Source organism: Leuresthes tenuis, unplaced genomic scaffold (genome assembly GCF_036924035.1).
Source record: "Leuresthes tenuis unplaced genomic scaffold, fLeuTen1.0.hap1 SCAF_13, whole genome shotgun sequence".
Taxonomy (NCBI): Eukaryota; Metazoa; Chordata; class Actinopteri; order Atheriniformes; family Atherinopsidae; genus Leuresthes; species Leuresthes tenuis.
Window position 1 is genome coordinate 833,459 of NW_027325367.1, and position 27,858 is coordinate 861,316.

Sequence of the window (27,858 nt, forward strand, 5' to 3'; positions counted from 1 at the left end):
CTAAACAGAGCACAGAGTTAATGAACCCGTCCAGATTCTAAAGCCGGCATACAGAGGTTCAGTGAATGTGGCGTTGAAGGTGTGGAGGTGGATCAGTGAGTCAGAGGAGACTCTGTAGAAGGACAGAGCGCCAGCAGAACAGTCCACATACACTGCCACTCTGTGGGAGATGGAGGACAGGGGCACAGGGAGTATCTGCTCTTTGTCATTGTGCCAGACGGAGTAAAAATAATCAGAGCAGCTCAGACACCAGGAGCGAGCGTTCCCCCCAAACCTGGCAGCAGTACTGTAGCCTTTCCTTTGAATTCCACTGAGAGTCACGGCCACATCCACCTTCCCGTTCCACTCCACCTCCCAGTAACAGCAACCTGTCAGGACATCTCTGCACAGCAGCTGACAGAAGAGATCAAACCTCTGTGGACGATGAGGATACATCTGCTGCTCGTTCACCAACTCCACCTCCTTGTTGTCATCCGTCAGTTTGAGGTTTCTGTGAGCTGTGTTCGGGTTCAGGGTGAGTTCACAGGCAACTGACAAAAGAGAGACATAAACCATCGGATATAACATATAATCTGTGACTGCTGAGAATGCAGATAATAAACTCAGCTTCCCTGTTACAGATCTGATCTCTTCTAAAGCCTTTTACCAGTTTTAATTCTACCTGCTCCAATCGGCTCACGATCTGCAGATCTCCTGCCTGCAGCCATCCTGACCTTCATCAGCTCTGCTGCAGCACTCGGTCCAACAGCAGCCATCCCACCTCCTCCACTTACCTGAGCTCAAGACTCTGGCCTCTACAACTTATATCTTATTATTTTTCTCTACTTTGTTGCTAACGACAGCTCCTTGAAAAGGGTTAGCTATACCTGATCTTATCCAGGTGCTACATAAAAGTTTCACACCATCTAAAGTATTTGGTCCAATCATCAAGACAAGTAAGAAGAGTCTGAGTTGTAGGACGAAGCCTTTCGGTCCTTAACTGTGACACAGTTACAGTTTGCATCCTCTGATAATAAAGATAATAAAACCCTTTAAAATGAACCATTTAAACTTATATATATATATATAAAAAACTTACATTTCCTCAGAGCGAAAGTGGGCCTCTGCCTGGCACCGCTGTCCGCCCTGCAAAGTAGAACAAAGACAAACATTTCAAAGAGAATTCAGCTTTTAAAGTTTATTTTTGGATAACTTTATGATAAGAAAACGATAATATGACCAGTGTACCTCAAAGAAAGGCTTTTTTATGTTGGAACAACCTCTGTGAGCCATTTTTGTTGGAATTAGACACACAGAACGCACCATTTGCACCTACATTTACTCACTGGTTGCTTGAAATTAGTGTTTGTTTCGTTTAGGCTTTGATTTAGAAAGAAGCCGTGTTTCCATGACAACAACACTATGAATCCTCCACAACTCCCTCTCAGCTGTGGTGATTTAGACTTTATACAAGCTCATTTGAATGAGGAAGGCCCAATGTGAGCGTCAGTTCTTACCCTAACCCATGGTACCCATCCTCTACTCCAGCATTCATCGGCTTTTCTCCTGATTGTCCTGAGCGATTGTCGCTCAGGTACAGCTCACTCCGGTGGGAGGGGTTGGAGCTGATGTTTGAGCCCAGAGAAGCTCCGTCTTCCTCTGTGATCAAACATCCTTCCAGCCTTCAAACAGACAGAAACATACAGAAACAGACAATACATCTGAAAACAGCCCGACGTGTTCACTTTCCTTCAGGCGGTCGCCGCCATGGGGGCGGAGCCATCGGAGAGTTTTCCTGTCAGTAAAGTTATGAGTTCAAATGAGCGTTTTAATCCACTGATTGGTGATTTCTGGGGGGATATGTAGTGGAGAGCGTGGCCTCGCCACTGTTCACGCCACGTGTTGTTCAGAGTCAGAATGTTCTCTGGTGAAATCTAAAGCACGGCAGCATCAGACAGAGATTATAAGTTACTTTAATAAACCCTTTGCAATACTCTGCATGTTCTGGACTTAAAATACATCTCAATGTATCTTCTGATCATGTCCATAAGTAAAATTTTAGGAATTGTCTTCCTGACCGGTCACATAAAAAACAACTATAGCTGTTTTAAACTGTGAGGTGTGGCAGGATTCGTTTAGAGATAATTTAGAGAAGACCATACATGTACACGCTCATTTGGATCAAGAATGCCCAAGTTTGAGGTTATCGTTGTAGCACAGATCGCGTATGACAGCTTCAGGTCCTTACCTGAGAGTGTCCAGTCTCCAGTGTGGATCCTTCAGCCCAGCAGTCAGAATATTTACTCCTGAGGCTCCCAGATGGTTGTAGCTCAGGTCCAGCTCTCTCAGATGGGAGGGGTTGGAGGTCAGAGCTGAAGCCAGCAAAGCACAGCCTTCCTTTGTGATCAGACAAGCTGACAGCCTGCAAATAGACACAAACATACAGTATAATAACAGTCCTGCACATGTGTAACACTCAAGAACAGAAAACAAAGACCAGACATCTGAAAATAACCCGCCATGTTCTGGAAGCAGATTGTTGGGACATATGAAGCCCAGATAAAGGTTCACCACACTGATACCATACTAACTATAGTTAGGAAAAGGAAAGGACAGGTTTGTTATCTGAAGCACACCATTACCTGTAAAAGAAAGGGAGAAAGTTTGATGGCATGGTCGGTTTAGTTGCCAGTGGGTCACTGTTGTTTGATGATGTTGTGACAGCCAATGAAAGTAGTGGGTTGGTTGATATGTTGTATAGAGCTCTAATTTTGTCACGATTTACGTTCTGTTCCATGTCTTGTCTCGTCACTTCCTGTTTTATTCTGAAAAACTGTCTCCTCTCGTTTCAGGTATCTTGCCCTTCCTCCAGTGTCAGGCGTCTGATTGGCTTCCAAAGTGTTTCCACCTGTTCCCCTTGGTCCCTCATGTTCAAATAGTCTGCGTTTCCCTTGTCTTGTGCCAGTTTGTGTCTCTCCCCATCATTACCAGCCTTACTTTAACCCATAGTTTCCACGAGCCTGCAGTGAGCGATCCTCCTGCAGAGCTACCTTTAGCTGTAATTTATTCTTGTTCATAGTCTTAGTTTATTTATTCAATCCGGTAAGTTTCGTAGCCTTGTTTGTTCCTCCTGTTTGGAGAGATTTTCGGTTGGTTAATGTTTCATAGAAACCTCCGTTAGTGGAGCCAGTTGTGTTTGTTCGTTAAGACCTTTTTGTGCCGCCCTTAAAGGAGAGCTTTAAGTGTACAGTTAAAGTTTCATAGTGCCTCGGTTTTTCGAGTGCGTCTTTTGTTTAAATCGGCCTCGTTAGGAGAGCGTGTCTTTGTTTTGTTAAATAGTTCATAGTGTTTCTGTTTCCACAGCCCGTTATTTTGCTCTGCCTGGAGATCCTATCCTGCCTTGCTGTGCTCTGTGTTTAAATAATAAACATCTCTTTGAATCCGAAAAGACCCAGTAAGAGCAACCTAGAAGAATTTCTTTGACAGCATTAAGGATCTGTCAGCTGATCTCAACCCAAATAACATAATGACTCAATTGTATCTCCCTGATTTAAACTACCAGGACTTCATTCTTTCAACTAGGGATGATCCACTCTTTTCACCTCCGATATCTGAGGTTTACTTTGGGCCGATATTGATCCCATACCGATACAGAAAAACAGTGGAATTATGGTAACAAACGGTAAGTTTTACTGTGTGGAAAAGACTGGGATCATTCTTTTGTGCAAGGCAACATCAGTCTTTCCTATTTTTTAAAAACAAACATAAAATTTCGGTGCAATCTGTTGGTTTCCTTAGCTAGGATATTGTTTTTGAATTGGCTCTATATGAATGAATTGGCTTGTTTTGAAATTAATTGGATTATGGATTGGATTGGATTATGATGAATGAATTGAATTCCAATTGGCTTGAATTGGACGATATTATTTAGGTGCCTTGAGATGACATTTGTTGTAATTTGGCGCGAAATAAATAAAATTGAATTGAATATATGTTCTGAATTACTTATTTAATAATTGTGCACCAATCTTAACCATGAAAGTATAACAAGTGTAACTGGTTCAGATTCAAAATCCAATGTAAAACAAAATATTAAATAATAAAGGAGCTAAAATAGCTTTACTGGCTCGGCTGGTAGACTTTCAAAATAAATAGCAATCAGCTCTTGATATACTTATATATATATATATATATAAATTTATATATATATATATATATATATATATATATATAATATAAACAATAGCTTCTCTTGCTTGCTAAAAACTAAAGGGGTAGTCCCAATTTAGCAAGTTTCTTCACCACTAGAGGGGGCCGAAGGCCCCTGGATGGGGTTAGGGTATGAATGGATGAATGCCAATGCTGGATTGGACAATATCTGCCGATATGAATCGGCCCATTGTCACGATACCCGATGTCGAATTTTCTTCGATATCGGTACCGATATCCGATCCAAATATCGGATTGGTGCATATCTACTTTCAACGATGCTACATAGGATACAAAAAATTTAAGATACAATGAATTTGTACCATTGTATCGTCTTTGACTTAAAACTGGACCCTGACCTGAGAGCTTCCAGTTTACAGTTTGGACTCCTCAGTCCAGCAGACAGCTGCTTCACCCCTGAATCCTGCAGGTTGTTGTTGCTCAGGTCCAGTTCTGTCAGACTGCAGGACTGGGAGCTGAGAGCTGAGGACAGAGTTTTGCAGCTTCTCTCAGAAAGATTGCAGTCTCTCAGCCTGAAGAGAAAAATAAGAGCACAATCAATAAACCTCTCTTCTCTCAAACAGGAAGCAGTTTAAATACTACTGTCTGAATCTATCTGTGAACCTACAGAGCTTTATCAGAGGCTTTGACCACTGGCAGCAGCCTCAGAAGAGCCTCCTCTGAATCTGAATCTGAGTATTTCTTCAGGTCGAACTCATCCAGATGTTTTCCTGATGACAGTAAGATGAAGACCAGAGCTGACCACTGAGCAGGAGACAGATAATCTGTGGAGAAACTTCCTGAACTCAGGGCCTGTTGGATCTCCTCCACCAGAGAACGATCATTCAGTTCATTCAGACAGTGGAACAGATTGATGCTTCTCTCTGCAGACAGATCCTCACTGATCTTCTCCTTGATGTATCGAGCTGTTTTCTGACTGGTCTGTGAGCTACTTCCTGTGTGACTCATCAGGCCTTGTAGGACATTCTGATTGGTCTGCAGGGAAAGACCCAGGAGGAAGCGGAGTAACAGGTCCAGGTGTCCATTTGGACTCTGTAAGGCCTGGTCCACAGCACTCCGGTGGAGATGTTTAAGTTTAGGTTTGTTTTTAAAGACTTTAGCTGCCTGAGGATTTGATTCTTCATCCAGCAGGTTGACTCCAGAGTTGATGAAGGTCAGATGGACATGAAGAGCAGCCAGAAACTCCTGAACACTCAGATGGATGAAGCAGAACACTTTCTCCTGGTACAGCCCTCTCTCCACTTTAAAGATCTGTGTGAACACTCCTGAGTACACTGAGGCTGCTGAGATATCGATTCCACACTCTGTCAGGTCTGATTCATAGAAGATCAGGTTTCCTTTCTGCAGCTGCTCAAAAGCCAGTTTTCCCAGAGACTCAATCATCTTCCTGGTCTTTTTGTTCCAGACTGGATCTGTGCCAGTTTTTCCATCATATCTTAAGTTAGCCACTTTGGCCTGGACCACCAGGAAGTGGATGTACATCTCAGTCAGGGTCTTGGGCAGCTCTCCTCCCTCTCTGGTTTCCAACACATCCTCCAGAACTGTAGCAGTGATCCAGCAGAAGACTGGGATGTGGCACATGATGTGGAGGCTTCGTGATGTCTGGATGTGGGAGATGATGCTGCTGGCCTGCTTCTTTACTCTGAATCTCTTCCTGAAGTACTCCTCCTTCTGTGGGTCAGTGAACCCTCTGACCTCTGTCACCATGCCAACACAGCCAGGAGGGATCTGATTGGCTGCTGCAGGCCGTGTGGTTATCCAGAGGCGAGCCGAGGGAAGCAGGTTCCCCCTGATGAGGTTTGTCAGCAGCACATCCACTGAGGTGGACTCTGTAGCATCAGTCAGGGGCTCCTTGCTGTGGAAGTCCAGAGGAAGTCGACACTCATCCAGACCGTCAAAGATGAACACAACCTGGAACTCTTCAAAGCTGCAGATTCCTGCTTCTTTGGTTTCAGTAAAGAAGTGATGAACAAGTTCCACCAAGCTGAACTTTTTCTCTTTCAGCACATTCAGCTCTCTGAAAGTGAATGGAAACAGGAGCTGGATGTCCTGGTTGGCTTTGCCTTCAGCCCAGTCCAGAGTGAACTTCTGAGTTAAGACTGTTTTCCCAATGCCAGCCACTCCCTTTGTCATCACTGCTCTGATTGGTTCGTCTCTTCCAGGTGGGAGTTTAAAGATGTCTGTTTTTGTGAAGGTTGTTTCTGCTCTTTCTGCTTTCCTGGATGCTGCTTCAATCTGTCTGACCTCATGTTCATCATTGCCCTCTCCAGTCCCTCCCTCTGTGATGTAGAGCTCTGTGTAGATCTGATTCAGAAGGTTTGGGGTTCCTGTCTTTGTAGTTCCCTCAAACACACACTGGAACTTCTTCTTTAGGTTTGCCTGTAGTTTACTTTTGCAGGCTGCCCCTCCTGTTCCTAATGAAGAAAGAGACATCAGTTCAGTGCCATACTCACAAAAGTATCATCAGAACAGATTTTTATTCAGCTCTTAGGATTTTTAAATCTCGAAAACCTTGGTAATACTCTTTCAAAAGAGCGAAACACAAAAAAAAAAAACCTAGGGAAGAAGAGCCATATCAGTCAGGCCTGGATTTAGTCATTTTTGGTCCCTCTTCTGAAAGCTTTTGGCAACTTACTGCATTGTGGTACCACTGGAGACGCTAGATGACTCAGAACTGCTATGAAACCAGATTGAACCCTATCAGCTGGTCAGACTACAAGCCTGTCTTAAAGACATAAAGACCTGGATGACTCAGAACTGTCTGCTTTTAAATTCAGACAAACTGAAGTTGTTCTCTTTGGACCTGAGCGCTTCAGGGAGAAATTGTCTAGTTATATAGTTACTCTAGATGGTATTTCCTTGGCTTCTAGTTCTACAGTGAGGAACCTTGGAGTTATTTCTGACCGGGATCTGTCCTCAAATCAGGACCATCCTGTCTCAGGGTGATGCAGAGAAACTAGTTCATGCATCTGTTCCTTCAGGACTGAACTACTGTAATTCTTTATTATTGGGCTGTCCCACATATTCTCTGAAAAGCCTCCAGTTGATCCAAAACCCTGCAGCCAGAGTTCTGATGAGAACTAACAGCAGAGATCATGTTTCTCCAGTTTTAGCTTCTCTTCATTGGCTCCCTGTTAAATTCAGAATAGAATTTAAGATTCTTCTCCTCACATATAAAGCTCTTAATGACCGAGCTCCATCACATCTTAAAGATCTCACAGTTGGATATTTCCCCAACAGAGCACTTTGCTCTCAGGCTGCAGGTTTCCTTGTGGTTCCCAGAGTTTCTAAAAGCAGAATGGGAGGCAGAGCCTTCAGTTATCAGGCCCCTAAAAGCAGAATGGGAGGCAGAGCCTTCAGTTATCAGGCCCCTAAAAGCAGAATGGGAGGCAGAGCCTTCAGTTATCAGGCCCCTAAAAGCAGAATGGGAGGCAGAGCCTTCAGTTATCAGGCCCCTCTCTGTGGAACCAGTTTAGCTTCAGGAAGTAGACGCCCTTTCCACTTTTAAGATATAAGGCTTTCCTTTCTGATAAAGCTTATAGTTAAGGATGGCTCAGGTGACCCTGAAACATGGTTCCTTTCCTCTAAACCCCCAACCATTCGAGGAAGATGGTTGTCCTTCCTGATTATCTGGCATGAATGTTAAGTATAGTCTGGTGTCCTCTACATAGCCTAGAGAACCCAATCCTCAAGGTACATCGCCCGGTATGTTTTCCATGTTTCCCTGCTCAAGCACACCTGAGTCAAATGAATACCTGCTATCCATGGGGTCATACTTTGTCAGAGGGCAAAGTTTTCAGGTCTAAGTGTGCATACTTTCCACTGCATACTAAGACTGCTGGTCAGGAAATCCTTAATTTGACTGAACCCAGAAGTACAAAAAGGATTAAATATTTGAAAGCTAGACCATCCTGTCGACCTGTATGATGCGCTGCAAACCAGAAGATCACATTTCCTGGGGGCTAAGAATCCTTTTTCATCCTTCTAAATTCAGTTAAATTTCCTTATATTTATACAGAGCCAAATCACAGCAAATATCATCTCAAGGCTTCAAAGATACAACCAAATTAATTGTAAATTCAGTGAGGCTGTAAGCACATTTTTGCCTTGTGTAAAATTGAGAGCTTAAATCATCTTACTGCCCAGCAGACGGTCAGCCAGCTCCGCCTGCTCCATTCTCCTCAGGAAGTGCAGTGTGATCCTGAGAAATGACTCTCTTTGCTCTTCATGGTCACCATCCTGCTCATCACTCTGATCGTGACCCTTTAAACATTCGGGGTAATCTGGACCTAGAAATCTCTGGAACCTTTTCAACTCGGTCTTCATAAAAATGGCGATGTTTTCCTCCAGCAGCTGGAAGAGAAAAACATGATGTGGATGTATGTTTGTCTAAAGAATGTTGGGGTAAAGAATTCTACAAACCATAAAAATGGAGTCCAGATATGTCTGCTGCTCCAGGTCAATTCCATCCCAGAAATCCTCGAAGGTCTCCCGATGAGGTCTGTAGATCGAACATATTTGCTCTGTCATGATGAATTGTGGAACTGGATGAACTCAGCCACAGCTGATTTATAATAATATGTATTTAAAAAGAAACCTGTCCCTTCTTACTATTACCCATTTAAACCTTTACACCTGTGTAGATTCAGCTTATCCAGGTCAGACTCAGTGCTTTAATAGAAGGTAACTGCCTCCTGTTAAAGCACTTTGGGCTGAATTCAACTTTATTGTCACTGAGCAGAGTACAAGTACAGATATGATGAAATGAGCTGGATTGCTGGATTGGGTCCTTGTTGGTGGGGGTCCTTGTTGGTGGGGATCTGTGTTGGTGGGGGTCCTTGTTGTTGGGGGTCCTTGTTGATAGGGGTCCTTGTTGGTGGGGATCAGTGTTGGTGGGGGTCCTTGTTGTTGGGGGTCCTTCTTGATAGGGGTCCTTGTTGGTGGGGGTCCTTGTTGGTGGGGATCTGTGTTGATAGGGGTCCTTGTTGATGGGGGTCCTTGTTGGTGGGGATCAGTGTTGGTGGGGTCCTTGTTGGTGGGGTCCTTGTTGTTGGGGGTCCTTGTTGATAGGGGTCCTTGTTGGTGGGGGTCCTTGTTGGTGGGGATCTGTGTTGATAGGGGTCCTTGTTGGTGGGGGTCCTTGTTGTTGGGGGTCCTTGTTGGTGGGGGTCCTTGTTGTTGGGGGTCCTTCTTGATAGGGGTCCTTGTTGGTGGGGGTCCTTGTTGGTGGGGATCTGTGTTGATAGGGGTCCTTGTTGTTGGGGGTCCTTGTTGTTGGGGGTCCTTGTTGGTGGGGATCAGTGTTGGTGGGGGTCCTTGTTGTTGGGGGTCCTTGTTGGTGGGGGTCCTTGTTGGTGGGGGTCCTTGTTGGTGGGGGTCCTTGTTGGTGGGGATCAGTGTTGGTGGGGGTCCTTGTTGTTGGGGGTCCTTCTTGATAGGGGTCCTTGTTGGTGGGGGTCCTTGTTGGTGGGGATCTGTGTTGATAGGGGTCCTTGTTGTTGGGGGTCCTTGTTGATGGGGGTCCTTGTTGGTGGGGGTCCTTGTTGGTGGAGATCAGTGTTGGTGGGGGTCCTTGTTGTTGGGGGTCCTTGTTGATAGGGGTCCTTTGTTGGTGGGGGTCCTTGTTGGTGGGGATCTGTGTTGATAGGGGTCCTTGTTGGTGGGGGTCCTTGTTGTTGGGGGTCCTTGTTGATAGGGGTCCTTGTTGGTGGGGGTCCTTGTTGGTGGGGGGCCGTGTTGGTGGAGGTGCTTGTTGGTGGGGGTCCTTGTTGGGGGTCCTTGTTGGTAGGGGTCCGTGTTGATGGGGATCAGTGTTGGTAGGGGTCCTTGTTGGTGGGGATCCTAGTTGGTGGGAGTCCTTGTTGGTGGGGGTCCTTGTTGATAGGGGTCCTTGTTGGTGGGGGTCCTTGTTGGTGGGGATCAGTGTTGGTGGGGGTCCTTGTTGTTGGGGGTCCTTCTTGATAGGGGTCCTTGTTGGTGGGGGTCCTTGTTGGTGGGGATCTGTGTTGATAGGGGTCCTTGTTGTTGGGGGTCCTTGTTGATGGGGGTCCTTGTTGGTGGGGGTCCTTGTTGGTGGAGATCAGTGTTGGTGGGGGTCCTTGTTGTTGGGGGTCCTTGTTGATAGGGGTCCTTTGTTGGTGGGGGTCCTTGTTGGTGGGGATCTGTGTTGATAGGGGTCCTTGTTGGTGGGGGTCCTTGTTGTTGGGGGTCCTTGTTGATAGGGGTCCTTGTTGGTGGGGGTCCTTGTTGGTGGGGGGCCGTGTTGGTGGAGGTGCTTGTTGGTGGGGGTCCTTGTTGGGGGTCCTTGTTGGTAGGGGTCCGTGTTGGTGGGGATCAGTGTTGGTAGGGGTCCTTGTTGGTGGGGATCCTAGTTGGTGGGAGTCCTTGTTGGTGGGGGTCCTTGTTGATAGGGGTCCTTGTTGGTGGGGGTCCTTGGTCTTGGGGGTCCTTGTTGATAGGGGACCCCCACCTGGTGTTGGTGGAACACATCTAACTAATCTTACCCATAGAAATAAAGTGACCTTGTTAGCTTCAGTTCAGGAGCAGAGCCTCAACTCAACCACTCCTCACATAACCCAGCGTGACTTTGCATCATCTTACACTTTCAGCACCATTTGTTTTGTTCTCCGAACCATTTCTCTACCATCCATCATCATCTATCTATCCCTCCTTACCCCTAGCCTCCCTCTTTATATCTATCCATCCAGTCTTCCCTCCTTCTTCTGCCCCTTTTTCAGGCATCATCTGGGGGGTCCACAGCCAGCTCTGGTCAATGACTTCCTGAGTCTCCTGCTCCCAATCCTCCAATCACCAATCATCCCAGACGAGCCTAGTAAGAGGACCTTAACACTCATCCATACCCATTCAGCACCATTTGTTTTGTTACTGCTGTAAGTCTGTGTGCTCCGAGCTGCCAAATACATAAAGAATACAACCACTTTCACAGTAAATGTGTCTTATAGGTGACCTTTAACTGAAGCTGATGTAGTTCAGTATCAGCTGGGTTTGTTTGGGCTCACCTGTCTTACAGAACCGGGTCGGTTACTGTCCATGCTTTTATCTGTGTGTGTTAACTGTTTAACGAATGTTTAGGAAAACATAATGAAAACTTTGGTCGTCAGTAACAACAATCATACTGTGGAAAAGTCCCAGCTCAAGGTTGTGTGACCCAGATTCAGACTTTCTCACAATGTTACAGCTAATAAAGCTGCAGGACTGTTGTTCGACAGTCCAAAGGTGCTTTGGCTGAATACATGTTGTGCTTTTCCTTATTCAACAAGCTGTCTGTGAACAGGATAAATCCTTCTTACATTTGACTGTCTGCTGAACCGGGTTCAGGAAGGTCTGGACTCCGCTCGTGGACCCTGATGGGAACAAAACAACAGTTTAAACACAGTTTTTCAGATATTAGGTGCAGTGTTGGTTAATGATCTGTTTAACAAGAAAACATGCATCAGAGGAAGGCAACACAGTCGTATGAAACTCTTACTTTTGTCCATATTTTAGATTAGTCTCATCAAACCTGGACAGCATGTTCTTCGCAGACGCAGAGTTTGGATTCGACATGTCCTGCTGCTTTGTTCTTTAACACAAAACACAGAGTTATTGAAGGTGTGAGAGTCTCACCTTCCTCACAGAGTGGTTTCATAGGTCAGAGCTCCCTGCTGCCGGTCCTCACACCGATGTTAACCATCTTTATCTGCCAGCACCGCCTTTTATCGTTTTATGGTTGAACAAACAGCGTCTGCACTGTTGAACATTTGTTTTCCACCTTAACAATGTCTAAAGTAACCAAATCTGACCTGTAGTGGTGGAAATAAACCTCACAAGTTATGTTATGAATGTTTCCTTCACCAGGCCACAGAGTCCTCTAAAGGAGCAAAGGTAAAGGGGTAAACAGACCCCCCCGATAAGGTTTGATAAGTTTTCGTGAGTTCATGATGCAGTGATAAAGCTGTTTGTAGCTGGATTCAGCTCCTCCCAGTCAGAGTCCAGAATGCTCTATTGGCTTCATTCCAACATGTTGGGTAAAAGAAGCCTCCCGAGTGTTCATGTCTGCATGGAAACTTGGCATCAATGGACCCACTGCATCAATGGACCCACTGCATCAATGGACCCACTGCATCAATAGACCCACTGCATCAATACACCCACTGCATCAATAGACCCACTGCATCAACGGACCCACTGCATCAACGGACCCACTGCATCAATACACCCACTGCATCAATGGACCCACTGCATCAATGGACCCACTGCATCAATGGACCCACTGCATCAATAGACCCACTGCATCATAGACCCACTGCATCAATACACCCACTGCATCAATAGACCCACTGCATCAATAGACCCACTGCATCAATACACCCACTGCATCAACGGACCCACTGCATCAATAGACCCACTGCATCAATACACCCACTGCATCAATACACCCACTGCATCAGTAGACCCACTGCATCAATACACCCACTGCATCAGTAGACCCACTGCATCAATACACCCACTGCATCAATACACCCACTGCATCAATAGACCCACTGCATCAATAGACCCACTGCATCAATACACCCACTGCATCAATAGACCCACTGCATCAATAGACCCACTGCATCAATAGACCCACTGCATCAGTAGACCCACTGCATCAATACACCCACTGCATCAATAGACCCACTGCATCAATACACCCACTGCATCAGTAGACCCACTGCATCAGTAGACCCACTGCATCAGTAGACACACTGCATCAGTAGACCCACTGCATCAGTAGACCCACTGCATCAATAGACCCACTGCATCAATAGACCCACTGCATCAGTAGACCCACTGCATCAATAGACCCACTGCATCAATAGACCCACTGCATCAATACACCCACTGCATCAATGGACCCACTGCATCAGTAGACCCACTGCATCAGTAAACCTACTGCATCAATGGACCCACTGCATCAAAAGACCCACTGCATCAATACACCCACTGCATCAATAGACCCACTGCATCAGTAGACCCACTGCATCAGTAGACCCACTGCATCAGTAGACCCACTGCATCAATAGACACACTGCATCAGTAGACCCACTGCATCAGTAGACCCACTGCATCAATAGACCCACTGCATCAATAGACCCACTGCATCAGTAGACCCACTGCATCAACGGACCCACTGCATCAATAGACCCACTGCATCAATACACCCACTGCATCAATAGACCCACTGCATCAGTAGACCCACTGCATCAGTAGACCCACTGCATCAATACACCCACTGCATCAATAGACCCACTGCATCAATAGACCCACTGCATCAATACACCCACTGCATCAACGGACCCACTGCATCAATAGACCCACTGCATCAATACACCCACTGCATCAATACACCCACTGCATCAGTAGACCCACTGCATCAGTAGACCCACTGCATCAGTAGACCCACTGCATCAGTAGACCCACTGCATCAATACACCCACTGCATCAATAGACCCACTGCATCAGTAGACCCACTGCATCAATACACCCACTGCATCAATAGACCCACTGCATCAATAGACCCACTGCATCAACAGACCCACTGCATCAATAGACCCACTGCATCAGTAGACCCACTGCATCAATACACCCACTGCATCAATAGACCCACTGCATCAATACACCCACTGCATCAGTAGACCCACTGCATCAGTAGACCCACTGCATCAATAGACCCACTGCATCAGTAGACACACTGCATCAGTAGACCCACTGCATCAGTAGACCCACTGCATCAATAGACCCACTGCATCAATAGACCCACTGCATCAGTAGACCCACTGCATCAATAGACCCACTGCATCAATAGACCCACTGCATCAGTAAACCTACTGCATCAACGGACCCACTGCATCAAAAGACCCACTGCATCAATACACCCACTGCATCAATAGACCCACTGCATCAGTAGACCCACTGCATCAGTAGACCCACTGCATCAGTAGACCCACTGCATCAGTAGACCCACTGCATCAGTAGACCCACTGCATCAATAGACCCACTGCATCAATAGACCCACTGCATCAGTAGACCCACTGCATCAACGGACCCACTGCATCAATACACCCACTGCATCAATAGACCCACTACATAAATAGACCCACTGCATCAATAGACCCACTGCATCAATACACCCACTGCATCAATAGACCCACTGCATCAATAGACCCACTGCATCATAGACCCACTGCATCAATAGACCCACTACATAAATAGACCCACTGCATCAATAGACCCACTGCATCAATACACCCACTGCATCAGTAGACCCACTGCATCAGTAGACCCACTGCATCAATAGACCCATTGCATCAGTAGACCCACTGCATCAATAGACCCACTGCATCAATAGACCCACTGCATCAATAGACCCACTGCATCAGTAGACTCACTGCATCAGTAGACCCACTGCATCATAGACCCACTGCATCAGTAGACCCACTGCATCAATAGACCCATTGCATCAGTAGACCCACTGCATCAATAGACCCACTGCATCAATAGACCCACTGCATCAATAGACCCACTGCATCAATAGACCCACTGCATCAGTAGACTCACTGCATCAATAGACCCACTGCATCAGTAAACCCACTGCATCAATACACCCACTACATCAGTAGACCCACTGCATCAGTAGACCCACTGCATCAATAGACCCACTGCATCAATACACCCACTGCATCAATAGACCCACTGCATCAATAGACCCACTGCATCAATAGACCCACTGCATCAATAGACCCACTGCATCAGTAGACTCACTGCATCAATAGACCCACTACATCAGTAGACCCACTGCATCAGTAGACCCACTGCATCAGTAGACCCACTGCATCAGTAGACCCACTGCATCAGTAGACCCATTGCATCAGTAGACCCACTGCATCAATAGACCCACTGCATCAATAGACCCACTGCATCAATATACCCACTGCATCAATAGACCCACTGCATCAATAGACCCATTGCATCAGTAGACTCACTGCATCAATAGACCCACTGCATCAGTAAACCCACTGCATCAATACACCCACTACATCAGTAGACCCACTGCATCAGTAGACCCACTGCATCAATAGACCCACTGCATCAATACACCCACTGCATCAATAGACCCACTGCATCAATAGACCCACTGCATCAGTAGACTCACTGCATCAATAGACCCACTACATCAGTAGACCCACTGCATCAGTAGACCCACTGCATCAGTAGACCCACTGCATCAGTAGACCCACTGCATCAATAGACCCACTACATCAGTAGACCCACTGCATCAGTAGACCCACTGCATCAGTAGACCCACTGCATCAATAGACCCACTGCATCAATAGACCCACTACATCAGTAGACCCACTGCATCAGTAGACCCACTGCATCAGTATACCCACTGCATCAATAGACCCACTGCATCAATAGACCCACTGCATCAGTAGACCCACTGCATCAGTAGACCCACTGCATTAATAGACCCACTGCATGTCCACGGGGTGGAAAAATACTTTGTTTTTAAAAAACAAAACCCCAAAGTGAAGCCAAATGATGTGTCACAGAATGTGGTCGGCTGTGCAGCAGGTGAGGGGCTCAGGTGTGCACATTTAGAGATGTTTACGGGTGTTTCTGTTGGCCTGGGCTCTCGTGTATCTTACGAACAGGCTGAATATGACCTTAAACCAGCTTAAATGTTCTCATTTCCATTAAAGTTCAGCAACACAACCAACTCAACTACAGTAAATCAGAGTTACTCATAAGAGTTTGTTACGTTACCTTCAGTTGTTGGAAATAATCGCATGCATGAGCGTGAAATGATTTATCCAACCAGGACACAAAGTGAAGTCTGTGGAAGTCACAGCAGGAGGTTCAAAGATCTGCTCAGCCTCAGATTCTCATAGTCAAGAAATGAAATGTGATAACAGAGCTGCAGATGTCTGTTTAATGAAGATGTGAGTTAAACATTAACAGCGCAAATTACCACTGACCAAGCTGTTTTTGACTCTTAAACTTGTCAATCATTGGTTCACTAAGACCCATTTTCCATGAAATATGTTGATAAAATGCTTTTCAGGAGCTGAACTGACCTGATTTAATGCAGGAAGTCCATAAACTGCCCAAGGAGGGAGTTTGATGCTGATTTATCGGTGTTAAAACGGCTTGTGGAGGAACGAGCTCTTAGAATAAAGTGCAGTTAGTTACTGGATGTAAAAACTTACAATCGTTCAGAGTTTAGATGAACTATTTGACTATTTATCCTGAGCAGCTTCAAACCTTCTCAGAGCTGTTTTTTGTCTTTTTATAAACTGTTCATTGTTGAACTCTCAGAGAAAGATCATTTATTTAAATTGAGATCATTGAATCGGTTCATTCTGAAACTGAGATACAACTGAAATACTGAAGCAAACATGCATTTATTGTTCATAAGTAACACAGGAGGAACTCAGAGTTTATTGGACATAATGATGCATCTCATACATTTTAATCTCATTTTACAATCTTTAGAAAAACAGTGATAATCTGATGGACCCAGGTCCAGTTGTCCCCATAGAGCGAAGAGTCCCCACTGAACATGTCTGTATCCTGATGAAAATAAGACAGACTCCTATCATTCAGAGTCACCAGGTCTAACCAGCTGAACACCTATTAATTAATCTTTTAAAAAGGTGAATCAGACGCATTTACACCGTCTGGTTTGAAGTGTTGAGGTTTTACCCTCTTGGGTTCTGACGGGTCGTACAGAGGCTTGTAGAGACGGACACCTCTCATGCATCACCAGAGGCCAAAACAACAACCGCCACCAGATCACATAGAAAGCTAACCTCAGCCTCACCTAAATTACCACCTGAGCCTGAACCAGAACCTAAGACATTATGTTTTATCTTAACAGAACTTTTTGTCCCCACAGGATCAGTTATTATACTGAAAGAGGTCCCCATAAGTTACCCAAAACAAGAACACACACATTTAAAGTAAGAAAACAGAATTAGTCAATTAGTTTGTGTGAACTGTTCAAGTCATGCTGTTTTATTATTAATAGATTCAATTTTCTAAACCTAAGCAAGTGACTCTGAGTCCATCTGTGACCAAAGAAAAATAAACAGTAAAATATTCGAGAACATGAGCTTCCCAAAGGACTCAAAATAGTTTCTCACCACAGGTGTTACAGGCATCCACAACCCCACCTTCCCTCCAATAACCACTCACATGTTGATGGATGACTGATCTATTTGTACAGCTTTATCTGGTCGGCAGTGAAGGTTTCTTAAGAAATGAGACTCTAGATCAAACACAAAGACACCGAGGAGTCCAACTTGCGAAAGCCAAATGCAGGAAAGACAGGTTGAGTGAATGTTGTGTTGAAAGTGTAGATGTGGATCAGAGAGTCGGAGGAGACGCTGTAGAAGGACAGAGAGCCAGCAGAACAGTCCAGGTACACTGCTACTCTGTGGGAGACTGGGGGGGAGGAGGAGGAGGATGGAGAGGAGAGAGGGGAGGAAGAGGGAGAGGAGAAGGGAGAGGAAGAAGGAGAGGAGATGGAGGTTTCTTTGCTATTGTGCCAGACAGAGTAACCACCATCACAGCAGCTTAGACTCCAGGAACCATCTTTGGCTCCAAACTTGCTGTTAATGCTGGTTCCGCTCCTTCTGATTCCTCTGTAGGTCACTGCCACATGAACCATCCCCTCCCACTCAACTTCCCAGTAACAGCGACCAGTCAGCCCCTCCCTGCACAGCAGGTGGCAGTAGTGCTCAAATCTGTCGGGATGATCAGGGTACGGCTGCTCCTCTTTCACTCGAGTCACCTCTCGGCAGTCATCAGACAGTTTGAGCTTTCTGTGCGCTGTGTTTGGGTCCAACGTGAGCTCACAAGCATCTGATGGACAGAACAAGACACCACACATTCACAGTTTACTGCTTTCCACAGTAAATTCATTATTATAATTTCTTCATGTGTGTAAGTTTGTACTTTTATTTAAATCCACACTCACACTTCTTCAGACCGGGCTTCAGTCTCTGTGCTCCACCATGTTCCACCCTGGAGGAAGAAACAGTCAGGAATATACTCTTCTCAGTCAAAAAACTTCTCAGTCAACATAATAACTGACACTGATTAGAGAGGGAAGGGCAGTAACAACGTTTCACCAGTAGGTGGCACAGAGACTGAAGTATTGGAGGAGCACAGGATGATCATTTTCTCTTTGTTTTCTAGATGAGTAGCACCTCTAAAACTATCTAAAGCCACATAACTTTGTTTATAGATGCTCAGGAATTATTTGGGGTAAATCTGGGTGTGGGACTGTCTGTTGGAAGAGTTTTATGATTAGTTTTAGGACTGAACTGTCACCAAAGGAACTAGCTAACGTGGAATTGCGCTAGTCCGCTAGCTAGCATTAACTAAGAAGCAAGCTAGCATTAACTAAGAAGCAAGCTAGCTTTAACTAAGAAGCGAGCTAGCATTAACTAAGAAGCAAGCTAGCAGTAACTAAGATGCTAGCAAGCATTAACGAGGGACGCAAGCTAGCAGTAACTAAGAAGCAAGCTAACAGTAACTAAGATGCTAGCAAGCATTAACGAGGGAAGCAAGCTAGCAGTAACTAAGAAGCAAGCTAACAGTAACTAAGATGCTAGCACAAGCCGTGCGGGTAAAACTGTTTAATTGTAAGCAGCTACAGGTGTAAGTGAAATACCTGTCCAGAGAATATGTCACAATATGTGGTTAGAGGTGCATTTAGTAGTATCTAAATAAGTTGTTAAATTATGGAACTGTGACAGAAAGAAAGGGGTAATGGGATTGATATGTTATGCTGGCTGATGGATGTGGTGTTTGTGAACAATATGTCTACAGAGACAAATAACATGTACAGTGAAATACTGAAGCATAAACTGGACATTTGTTTAACAAGGAGCATAGACGATGTCTCCTGATTGTTTCCTCTTTGTTTTTTAGCTCTATCACCAGTTAACGGGCCTTGGACCCCGGTACCTGTTACATCTGCCTGGTAGAAATGTTGTATTATGTTTATTATTTTAATTCAAATGTATCTGATAGAGTCCTGTATGGAGTTCTGTACATAAACTTAAATAACCTTATTAATTCTTCCTTAATTTCTTTTCATTGCACCAACTGTTTACACCACATGTAACCAACCAACCCAGTTAATTTTGACTGATGTGACCTAAGAAATTCTTAGAAATGCAGGACTGTCAAAGACCAGTTAGTAATGAACTGAAGTAATGTGACATAACTTGGCCTCAGTTATGTCATTTTTAACTCCACCTGTGTCAACTTTGGTTTATCATAAATTATCTCAGCATTGATGCAATTAAGAAAGAAGGAGGGTAAATAAAACTGTATGTTTTGGAGTCTACAGAACAGCGGAAGGATTGAGACCTATTGGTTCAGGAAATGGGTATTATTCAATCTAACATATCACTGCAAGGCTAAAAATAATCAAATACTGTGACCAAACTCCATAATAATTGATGCCTGTAATAGTTCACCAGACCCGTAATTACAATACTTTGTCCGGAGTTCCTGAATGGTTGATGGTCTACTCTTATATAGCACCTTATTTAGAGCCTTCACACTTAAACATGTGGACACATCTTCCAGATGTTTTTACTCGCTGAGCCACAGTCACCTCAGTGGCCTGAAGGTCCAACACAGCCATCAGATGACATGATTTCAGGATTCATTCAGTTCAGCTTCTCTTGTTCTCTGAAGTACTTTCTTTGGGAAAGTAGCGTATCTCAAACCTACGCTTCCAGAGAAAGTTGTGTTCCTGGAGTTTACCTTTGAAACCTGTAACGTTCCCAAAGCTTCTGTACCTCAGGTTTCTGAACGTCTTCCCTAAACTTTACAATCAACCAGTTAAGAAGTTGTGACTCTTTGAAACAAATCAAGAAAACTGAAAACTTCACATACGGTGTCAAGCAGCAAGAAAACATACGTTAGGGTTTCCAGTTTCCAACGTGGATCTTTCAGTCCCACCAACAGCAGCTCCACTGAATCTCCTGGATGATTGTAGCTCAGGTCCAGCTCTCTAAGATGGGAGGGGTTGGAGTGAAGAGCTGAAGCCAGAGAAGCACAGCCTTCCTCTGTGATCAGACAACCTGACAGCCTAGAAGTTGTTGAAAGGATACAAACGAGTGAGTAGAAAGCCCTCTATAAGCCCCCCGATAGCCCCAATAACAACAACACAGCAGCTATGAGCTAACAGAGCTATGAGCTAACAGCAGCTATGAGCTAACAGAGCTATAGCACACGTTCATTCATTCATTCTTCTTAAAGTATTGGTGAAATAAAGACAGATAATGCCTTATTTAGAGGCTGCATCCTCTAAGCCCCGTTCACTCCGTTATATGGATCTCCAGTTATCTAAATATCTTCTGAAGGACGCCGACTTTCACCAAACTGTTCTCTGTGAGCAGATGAACGTATTTCATGCAGAAATAAGGTCCAGGTTTTAAAAAACAACAACTTCTCCTTTAATACATAAGTGACGTAGATGATGGATCATAATAAAACCATGCACACTAACATTAAGAAAGTAAATCCTGACCTGAGGGCTTCCAGTTTACAGTTTGGACTCCTCAGTCCAACAGACACCTGCTTCACTCCCGAATCTTTCAGGTCGTTGTTGCTCAGGTCCAGTTCTGTCAGTTTGCAGGACTGACAGCTGAGAGCTGAGGACAGAGCTGCACAGCTTTTCCTCGACAAATTACATCCACTCAGACTGTGAGGAAAAGAGATCAAATTGTTACAAATTTAAACAGCTCACAGACTGCTAACATGCAATTTGCATTTATATCCTCTTACTTGGCTTTGTTGGAGGCTTTGACCACTGGCAGCAGCCTCAGAAGAGCCTCCTCTGAAGCAGAGTATTTCTTCAGGTCGAACATCTTCAAATGTTTGTCTGATGACAGTAAGATGAAGACCAGAGCTGCCCAATGAGCAGGAAAGAATTTATCTGTGGAGAGACGTCCTGAACTCAAATACCATCGAATCTCGTTGACTAGAGAGCGGTCCTTCAGTTCATTCAGACAGTGGAACAGATTGATGCTTCTCTCTGGAGACAGATTCTCACTGATCTTCTTCTTGATGTATCGAGCTGTTTCCTGATTGGTCTGTGAGCTACTTCCTGTCTGTGAGCTACTTCCTGTCTGTGAGCTACTTCCTGTTTGTGATCTACTTCCTGTTTGTGTCAGCAGGCCTCGTAGGAGACTCTGATTGGTCTGCAGGGAAAGACCCAGGAGGAAGCGGAGGAACAGGTCCAGGTGTCCATTTGGACTCTTTAAGGCCTGGTCCACAGCACTCTGGTGGAGATGTTTTAGTTCAGGCTTGGGGTTTGCTACCTCAGCTCTACCAGACGGGTCTTCTTCCAGCAGGTTAACTCCAGAGTTGATGAAGGTCAGATGGACATGAAGAGCAGCCAGAAACTCCTGAACACTCAGATGGATGAAGCAGAACACCTTCTCCTGGTACAGCCCTCTCTCCTCTTTAAAGATCTGTGTGAACACTCCTGAGTACACTGAGGCTGCTGAGATATCGATGCCACACTCTGTCAGGTCTGATTCATAGAAGATCAGGTTTCCTTTCTGCAGCTGCTCAAAAGCCAGTTTTCCCAGAGACTCAATCATCTTCTTGTTCTCTGGACTCCAGTGTGCATCTGCCTCAGATTTCTCATGATATTTGACATTCTTCAGTTTGGCCTGGACCACCAGGAAGTGGATGTACATCTCAGTCAGGGTCTTGGGCAGCTCTCCTCCCTCTCTGGTTTCCAACACATCCTCCAGAACTGTAGCAGTGATCCAGCAGAAGACTGGGATGTGGCACATGATGTGGAGGCTTCGTGATGTCTGGATGTGGGAGATGATCCTGCTGGCCTGCTTCTTATCTCTGAATCTCTTCCTGAAGTACTCCTCCTTCTGTGGGTCAGTGAACCCTCTGACCTCTGTCACCACGTCAATACACTCGGAAGGAATGTGACTTCCTGCTGCAGGCCGTGTGGTTATCCAGAGGCGAGCCGAGGGAAGCAGGTTCCCCCTGATGAGGTTTGTCAGCAGCACATCCACTGAGGTGGACTCTGTAGCATCAGTCAGGGGCTCCTTGCTGTGGAAGTCCAGAGGAAGTCGACACTCATCCAGACCGTCAAAGATGAACACAACCTGGAACTCTTCAAACCTGCAGATTCCTGCTTCTTTGGTTTCAGTAAAGAAGTGATGAACAAGTTCCACCAAGCTGAACTTTTTCTCTTTCAGCACATTCAGCTCTCTGAAAGTGAATGGAAACAGGAGCTGGATGTCCTGGTTGGCTTTGCCTTCAGCCCAGTCCAGAGTGAACTTCTGAGTTAAGACTGTTTTCCCAATGCCAGCCACTCCCTTTGTCATCACTGCTCTGATTGGTTCGTCTCTTCCAGTAGAAGCATTAAATATGTCTTCATGTTGGATTGTTGTTTCTTGTGCTTCCAGGTTTCTAGATACTGTTTCAATCTGTCTGACTTCATGATCCACATTTATCTCTCCAGTTTCTTCCATTGTGATGTAGATCTCTGTGTAAATGTCACTAAGAAGTTTTGAATTCCTTTTTTTTGTGATTTTCTCAAACACATACTGAAATTTTTTTTGCAGCTTTGTTTTAAGTTTTTGTTGACACTCAGCAAGAATATCTGCATCAATGAAAAAAGAAACATAAAATCATTGACAAAGTTCAAGTATATGCATCTTGAAATGATCTCCAACTTTATGGAATGTATCAGCTAAGTCCTCAGTACTCATTTGAACTATCCTGGCTTGGTCACACTTCTGCAGCGCACCACCTCACCACAGGGGTCCCCCAAGGTTCAGTACTGGGACCTCTTCTCTTTGCCATATGCACCACCTCACTGGGCCGGGGGTTAGGGTTATCGATCACATGACTTCATACCACTGCTATGCTGAAGATACCCAGCTCTATCTATCATTCCCGCTTGCCATCACCTCCAACTTAACCTCCGAAAACTGAACTGCTTGTCTTCCCAGCCAAACACCACAGCATCCGCATCCAAAGTGAATCCCTATCTCTTGCTCCATCAAAGGTTGCTAGAGACTTGGGTTCCATGATTGATGACTAACCTTTAAAGATCATGTTACCTCTGTTGCTGGATCATGTTTCTTTGCATTGTTGAACATAAGAAAGATCAGACCATACCTAACCCAACATGCCACCCAGCTCCTGGTGCAGGCCATGGTCATCTCTTGCCTTGACTAGAATGCGGCGGCGCGTCTGGTCTTGGATCAGCCTAAAAGAACACGCCCCCCCTCTGTTCATTGAGCTCCTCTGGCTGCCCTTAGCATCAGATCCAAGTCCCTGATGTTAGCTACAAAGAGCTGAATGGAACGGCTCCATCTACTTGAATGCTCTTGCAAAGGCTTCTGTCCCAACTGGGTCCCTCCGTTGGTCCCAGGATTGTCGTCTAGCAGCTCCTACACCACGCCTAAGACAATCCAAACTCTGTTCATGTGTCGTCCCACGATGGTGGAATGACCTACCGAGCGCTACCAGAACAGGGGCGTCCCTGTCTATCTTCAAGAAGCTCCTGAAAACCCAGCTCTTCAGAGAGCATCTCCTATCCCAGCACTTACCTTGTACTTCCCTACCCCCTCTACTACACTTCTATGTCTGTACTTCCCTCTATACCTGCACCCTATTTCTACACTGTCACCCCTGTCAGAGCCTGACTTGTGGTTTTCCTTCTATGTCGCTTATTGTTAGCTTTGACATTAGCTGTAATGTTATATCCTTGGCAATCTCTGCCAAGGAGACAGGTTTTTCTTCTCCTGAGTCTTCAGACTATCTCCTCAGTGGAGGACATGATGGCTGGATGAAGGAGACCTTTCAACCAATCCTGAAAGGTCTCCTTGTTCAGCTTGATGGCTCCCTCATAGCTAATGTCCACCAGCAATTCCTCTGGTTGCTGCCCCAACAGGCACATGACCTTCTGATCACAGCTCTTGGAGGCTGGATCCATCGTGGATTTTCTTAACATGGCCCCATTCAGATACTGTGTCCCTAACCTCGCTGTTAATATGCAAATAAAAAACCCTCCCAAAGGTGACAGTTAAAGAGTTCCCAGATAGGGGGCAACCATACGTTCCTACTTCACCCTCAACAAATGGTTATCAACTGACCAAGTGGTTATCAGCTCTGGCTGAGTGTTTAAGACTAAAGTACCACGAACCACTTTATTCTCAACCATGGTGTTTGTTATGGAAAGTCCAAAACTCACACAGAGGTCCAATAATACAATGCAAGGGACTCCAAGAAGGCTAGGTTTCCTCAACTGCTGATCAGTCAGGACCTTCCCTTTTGACCTTCTCAGGTTCTCAGCCAGGTAAGTATTCCCATACCTGCCTACCCCTTCTCCCCCTGGGCAACTCCAGAGTATGAGCAGGTCCAGCCACTCTCGGGGAGTTTGGTTCCAGAGCTCATCCTGGGCGTGGAGGTGAGCCCAGCTATATCTATTTGGTGCATCACCACCTCACACCCCAGTTAAGTGAGGTGAGCCTTCATGTTCTAAGATCCAGTTTGTTACGCCAGGGATTGGCTTCCCCAGACCCTCTACCTGAGCTCACACTGCAGAGGACGTCGATGTTTCTCCCCGCAGATGATTAACATCCTGTGGATTTTTGGGCTAAGCTCAGCAAAGACTCAGCCAGAAGACACTCACTGACCCCACCCCAGGCCTGGCTCTCGAAGGGTGCTTCAGTTATACTATTCTGGCTCCATCAAAGGCATCGCTTCATCAAGGTTTTAGGATCAGCATGTAATTTTTAACTTATTACCCTATTTAAATGTATTTTCTAAAATATTTCTCAAGAGGATATTTGACAGTTTGCTCTGCAATGTGTCCTGAAACACAAAGACTACCTTTGGAGTGCAAGAGATTTAATGCAAATACATTATTTTTGTTCCAGTTCCTCATTATATGTATATCTGCTCTTAGCTGTGCCCACATTATAGTTTATACCATGACTCACCTGTTGGTTCTGAAGAGTTTTTTGATAACTTCTCAACTAGATCATTTCTATTTAGCATTCCTAAAACTGTTTCAGCCATTTTTACAGTGTAAATACAGTAGGACAGCACCATCTGATCAACGGTGTCCACCCTGTCTGCATGTTCCAGTCGACTCTTTGGGATTCCAGAGAAGTTTTCCATTATGTCCTCCTGCTGCAGATACCATTTGAATTTTTTAAACTCCGCTGCTTCCAATTCCTCCAACGTTCTCAAGAGAAGCACCGTAGACTTTGGCATCTTTCCCCTCCTGCAAAGATCCAACTGTAGTTAGCAAATGTTGCTTCAGATTTTTAAGTTTTACATGCACAATTCCCCAAATTTTAATCATCTTTTTAAATGATACGACTTCAACACATAAAAAATATATATCATCTTATTCTAAGTTGGAGAGGATTAATTAGCTGAGTGAGCTGGTTGAAATAAAGAGTTAAATGTGGGTTTCGTGGATACACAAACTATACCATGTTATCACAGGTACATTTCCCATTTGTTCTTTTCTAAACCCCCTCAAGGTCCATACATACAGGTGATTGTTTCATCTAAATCTATTTAAGAATAGTCAGAATCATTCCAGTCCAAAAAAAGAAGAAACATTCATATTATTCATTCATTTTTCCCTCATTCACTGAAAACCCTGTTCAGAGGAGAGAAGTAGTAGAAGCAGCCATGCTAGCCTAAACTTTCTGGCCCTGACATTTTATTATGTGAAGTAGAAATAGACTAAGCCATCATTTTAGAGGCGTTTCTAACTGTATGCAGACAAAAACATCATCCTGAAGGCTTTGTTTGCAGAGTACCTGCTGCTACAGTTTGGTTCTTTCATAAACAAACACGATTACCTAGAATTTATCCAGTGTGATGCCAACATTATATTTTCTATAATACTTTATCATATAGGATGCTAAGACTCAGGGTCTGTCTCAGGCTGTGGGTGGAGAACTGTTGACCAAAACTGGGGATATCATGGAAGTGGAAGTACTTAATAGGTCTCCTTGGTCCAGTCACCATGTCCTCCACTGTGGAGGTAGAGCCTGAGGACTGAAGACTCATCCATCATCTTGGCAGAGGCTGCAAAGGTAGTTAAACAGTTTCCAGGCAGCAGAGCGCTGGGGTAGAAATGATTTCCCCCAGATGCTAAAGGCTCTGCATGTTTTGGGGCTGTTTTGGCTGATGTGTCTCTTCAGTGTCCCATGAAGGTCCGGGACAACCTGAGGTGGTTCCTCTGGTTCTCTGGTTCTCCTCCGGGGCAGAACCAGAACTCACTGGAGGGATTATACATCCCATCAGGCCTCCTGGGATCCCCCAGGAGGAGCTGGAGAGGTTTCCCTCCTGAACCTGTTGCCTCCACCGTCCAACTTCAGATAAATTAAACATAATCAATGGATCAATGGACTTTGTTCATCAACTATCCAGTGATGTTGACGTCCCTTAAAGCAGAGTGTTCGGGCTGAAATATTTCAGCGAGGCTCATGTTTTATATCCTGGCTTTACATGCTTTTTCATTGTATTTGTCTATTTCTAATATCTCAGGGAAGAAGCAGAAGATGATTCTTTCACTCTGGGAATCAAAGTTCAAGCCCCTGAAAAGGTTTCCAGGTCAAAGAAGGAGCTGACAGAAGCGGAGACGATAAAGTGAATAAAGCTTAGATAAATAAGTAAAGGAGTTTGTAGGGTTAGGGTCATTTTATCAGCTGTTGATTTTTATTTGTGCTTAGTCAGCTATAATCATTTAACTCAAATGTTTGTCAAGAATAAGAAATAAATGAGTGAATTAGATGAGGCTGATGGGCCAAATATTGAGTGGCTGCTGCCATACCATTAATCTGCGGATATTTGAGGAAACTTGAGAGCCTTTGTACTAAATCATAACCCATCAACTGCTTTTGACAACAAAAATGAGAATCTTGGCTCAATTTGTTCCCTTATCAGCCCCAGTTCAGCCCGATCGGCTGCTACCTTCAGCAGATATATGGCTTCTTCCAGCTTCCCTCTGGTCTTTGTTTGGTGCACTGAGAGAACATCTTTTTCTGCTCCATATTTGAACCACTTGGATCCACTTCCTGCTTTCTTGCCACCTGTTTCTTTGTGTAAACTTTACAGACTTCATTTCCCTGTTTCACTATCAATTTAACAATCGATCCAACTGAAAGCTGTTTGAAAGTTTTATGCAACATAGAGTCAAGAAATGAGCAGAAATGAAATTATGTTATGATTATCCTGTTCTCTGATCACTGATATTGTTGATATAATTGATCATTTTAGTTCCTGTGGTATCAGCTGAGTTAAAGCTCTCTTATCCAAAAAGTAAGTGAACACATACAGACGTAACTGTTACCTTTTAAATGTGAAAACGATCCTCCTGGAGTTGATGAATTGTGGTGAAATAGCTGGAAACAAAGCAGAGAAAACCCGTCTGCAGCAGGTTTTTGAAGGTCTGGCGGTCCAGCTGCAGCTCGAACTCTTTCTGAGAAGACAACAAATGTGATGACAGATCGGCTGTAAGTTAAACATTAACAATGTCTAACACCACATAACTCCAAAGGTTCTCCGGCATTC

At 44.8% G+C, this 27,858-nt stretch overlaps 1 protein-coding gene across 1 annotated transcript; it reads right to left on the reverse strand.

Moving 5' to 3' along the window:
- On the reverse strand, positions 1 to 27,682 carry LOC140267562 (uncharacterized). Its single transcript, XM_072362877.1, has 18 exons — positions 27,638 to 27,682; positions 25,263 to 25,549; positions 21,064 to 22,912; positions 20,807 to 20,980; positions 20,195 to 20,365; positions 18,233 to 18,279; positions 17,524 to 18,117; positions 11,520 to 11,573; positions 10,468 to 10,678; positions 9,942 to 10,274; positions 8,988 to 9,748; positions 8,632 to 8,732; positions 8,349 to 8,562; positions 4,817 to 6,623; positions 4,548 to 4,721; positions 2,228 to 2,401; positions 1,079 to 1,125; positions 1 to 530 (listed from the first exon to the last, which is right to left on the reverse strand). Exons 2-18 carry the CDS (start codon positions 25,537 to 25,539, stop codon positions 1 to 3), a joined length of 7,518 nt encoding a protein of 2,505 aa, XP_072218978.1. The 5' UTR covers positions 25,540 to 25,549; positions 27,638 to 27,682.
- Between the last annotated feature and the right edge of the window lie 176 nt (positions 27,683 to 27,858).

Coding starts and splice junctions, on each gene's coding strand:
- LOC140267562 (XM_072362877.1), bottom strand. CDS start 25,539: ATGCCAAAGTCTACGGTGCTTCTCTTGAGAACGTTGGAGGAATTGGAA. Junction 4,722..4,816: donor AAAGCCTCTGATAAAGCTCT/GTAGGTTCACAG, acceptor TTTTCTCTTCAG/GCTGAGAGACTGCAATCTTT. Junction 1,126..2,227: donor TGGAGACTGGACACTCTCAG/GTAAGGACCTGA, acceptor TCTACTTTGCAG/GGCGGACAGCGGTGCCAGGC.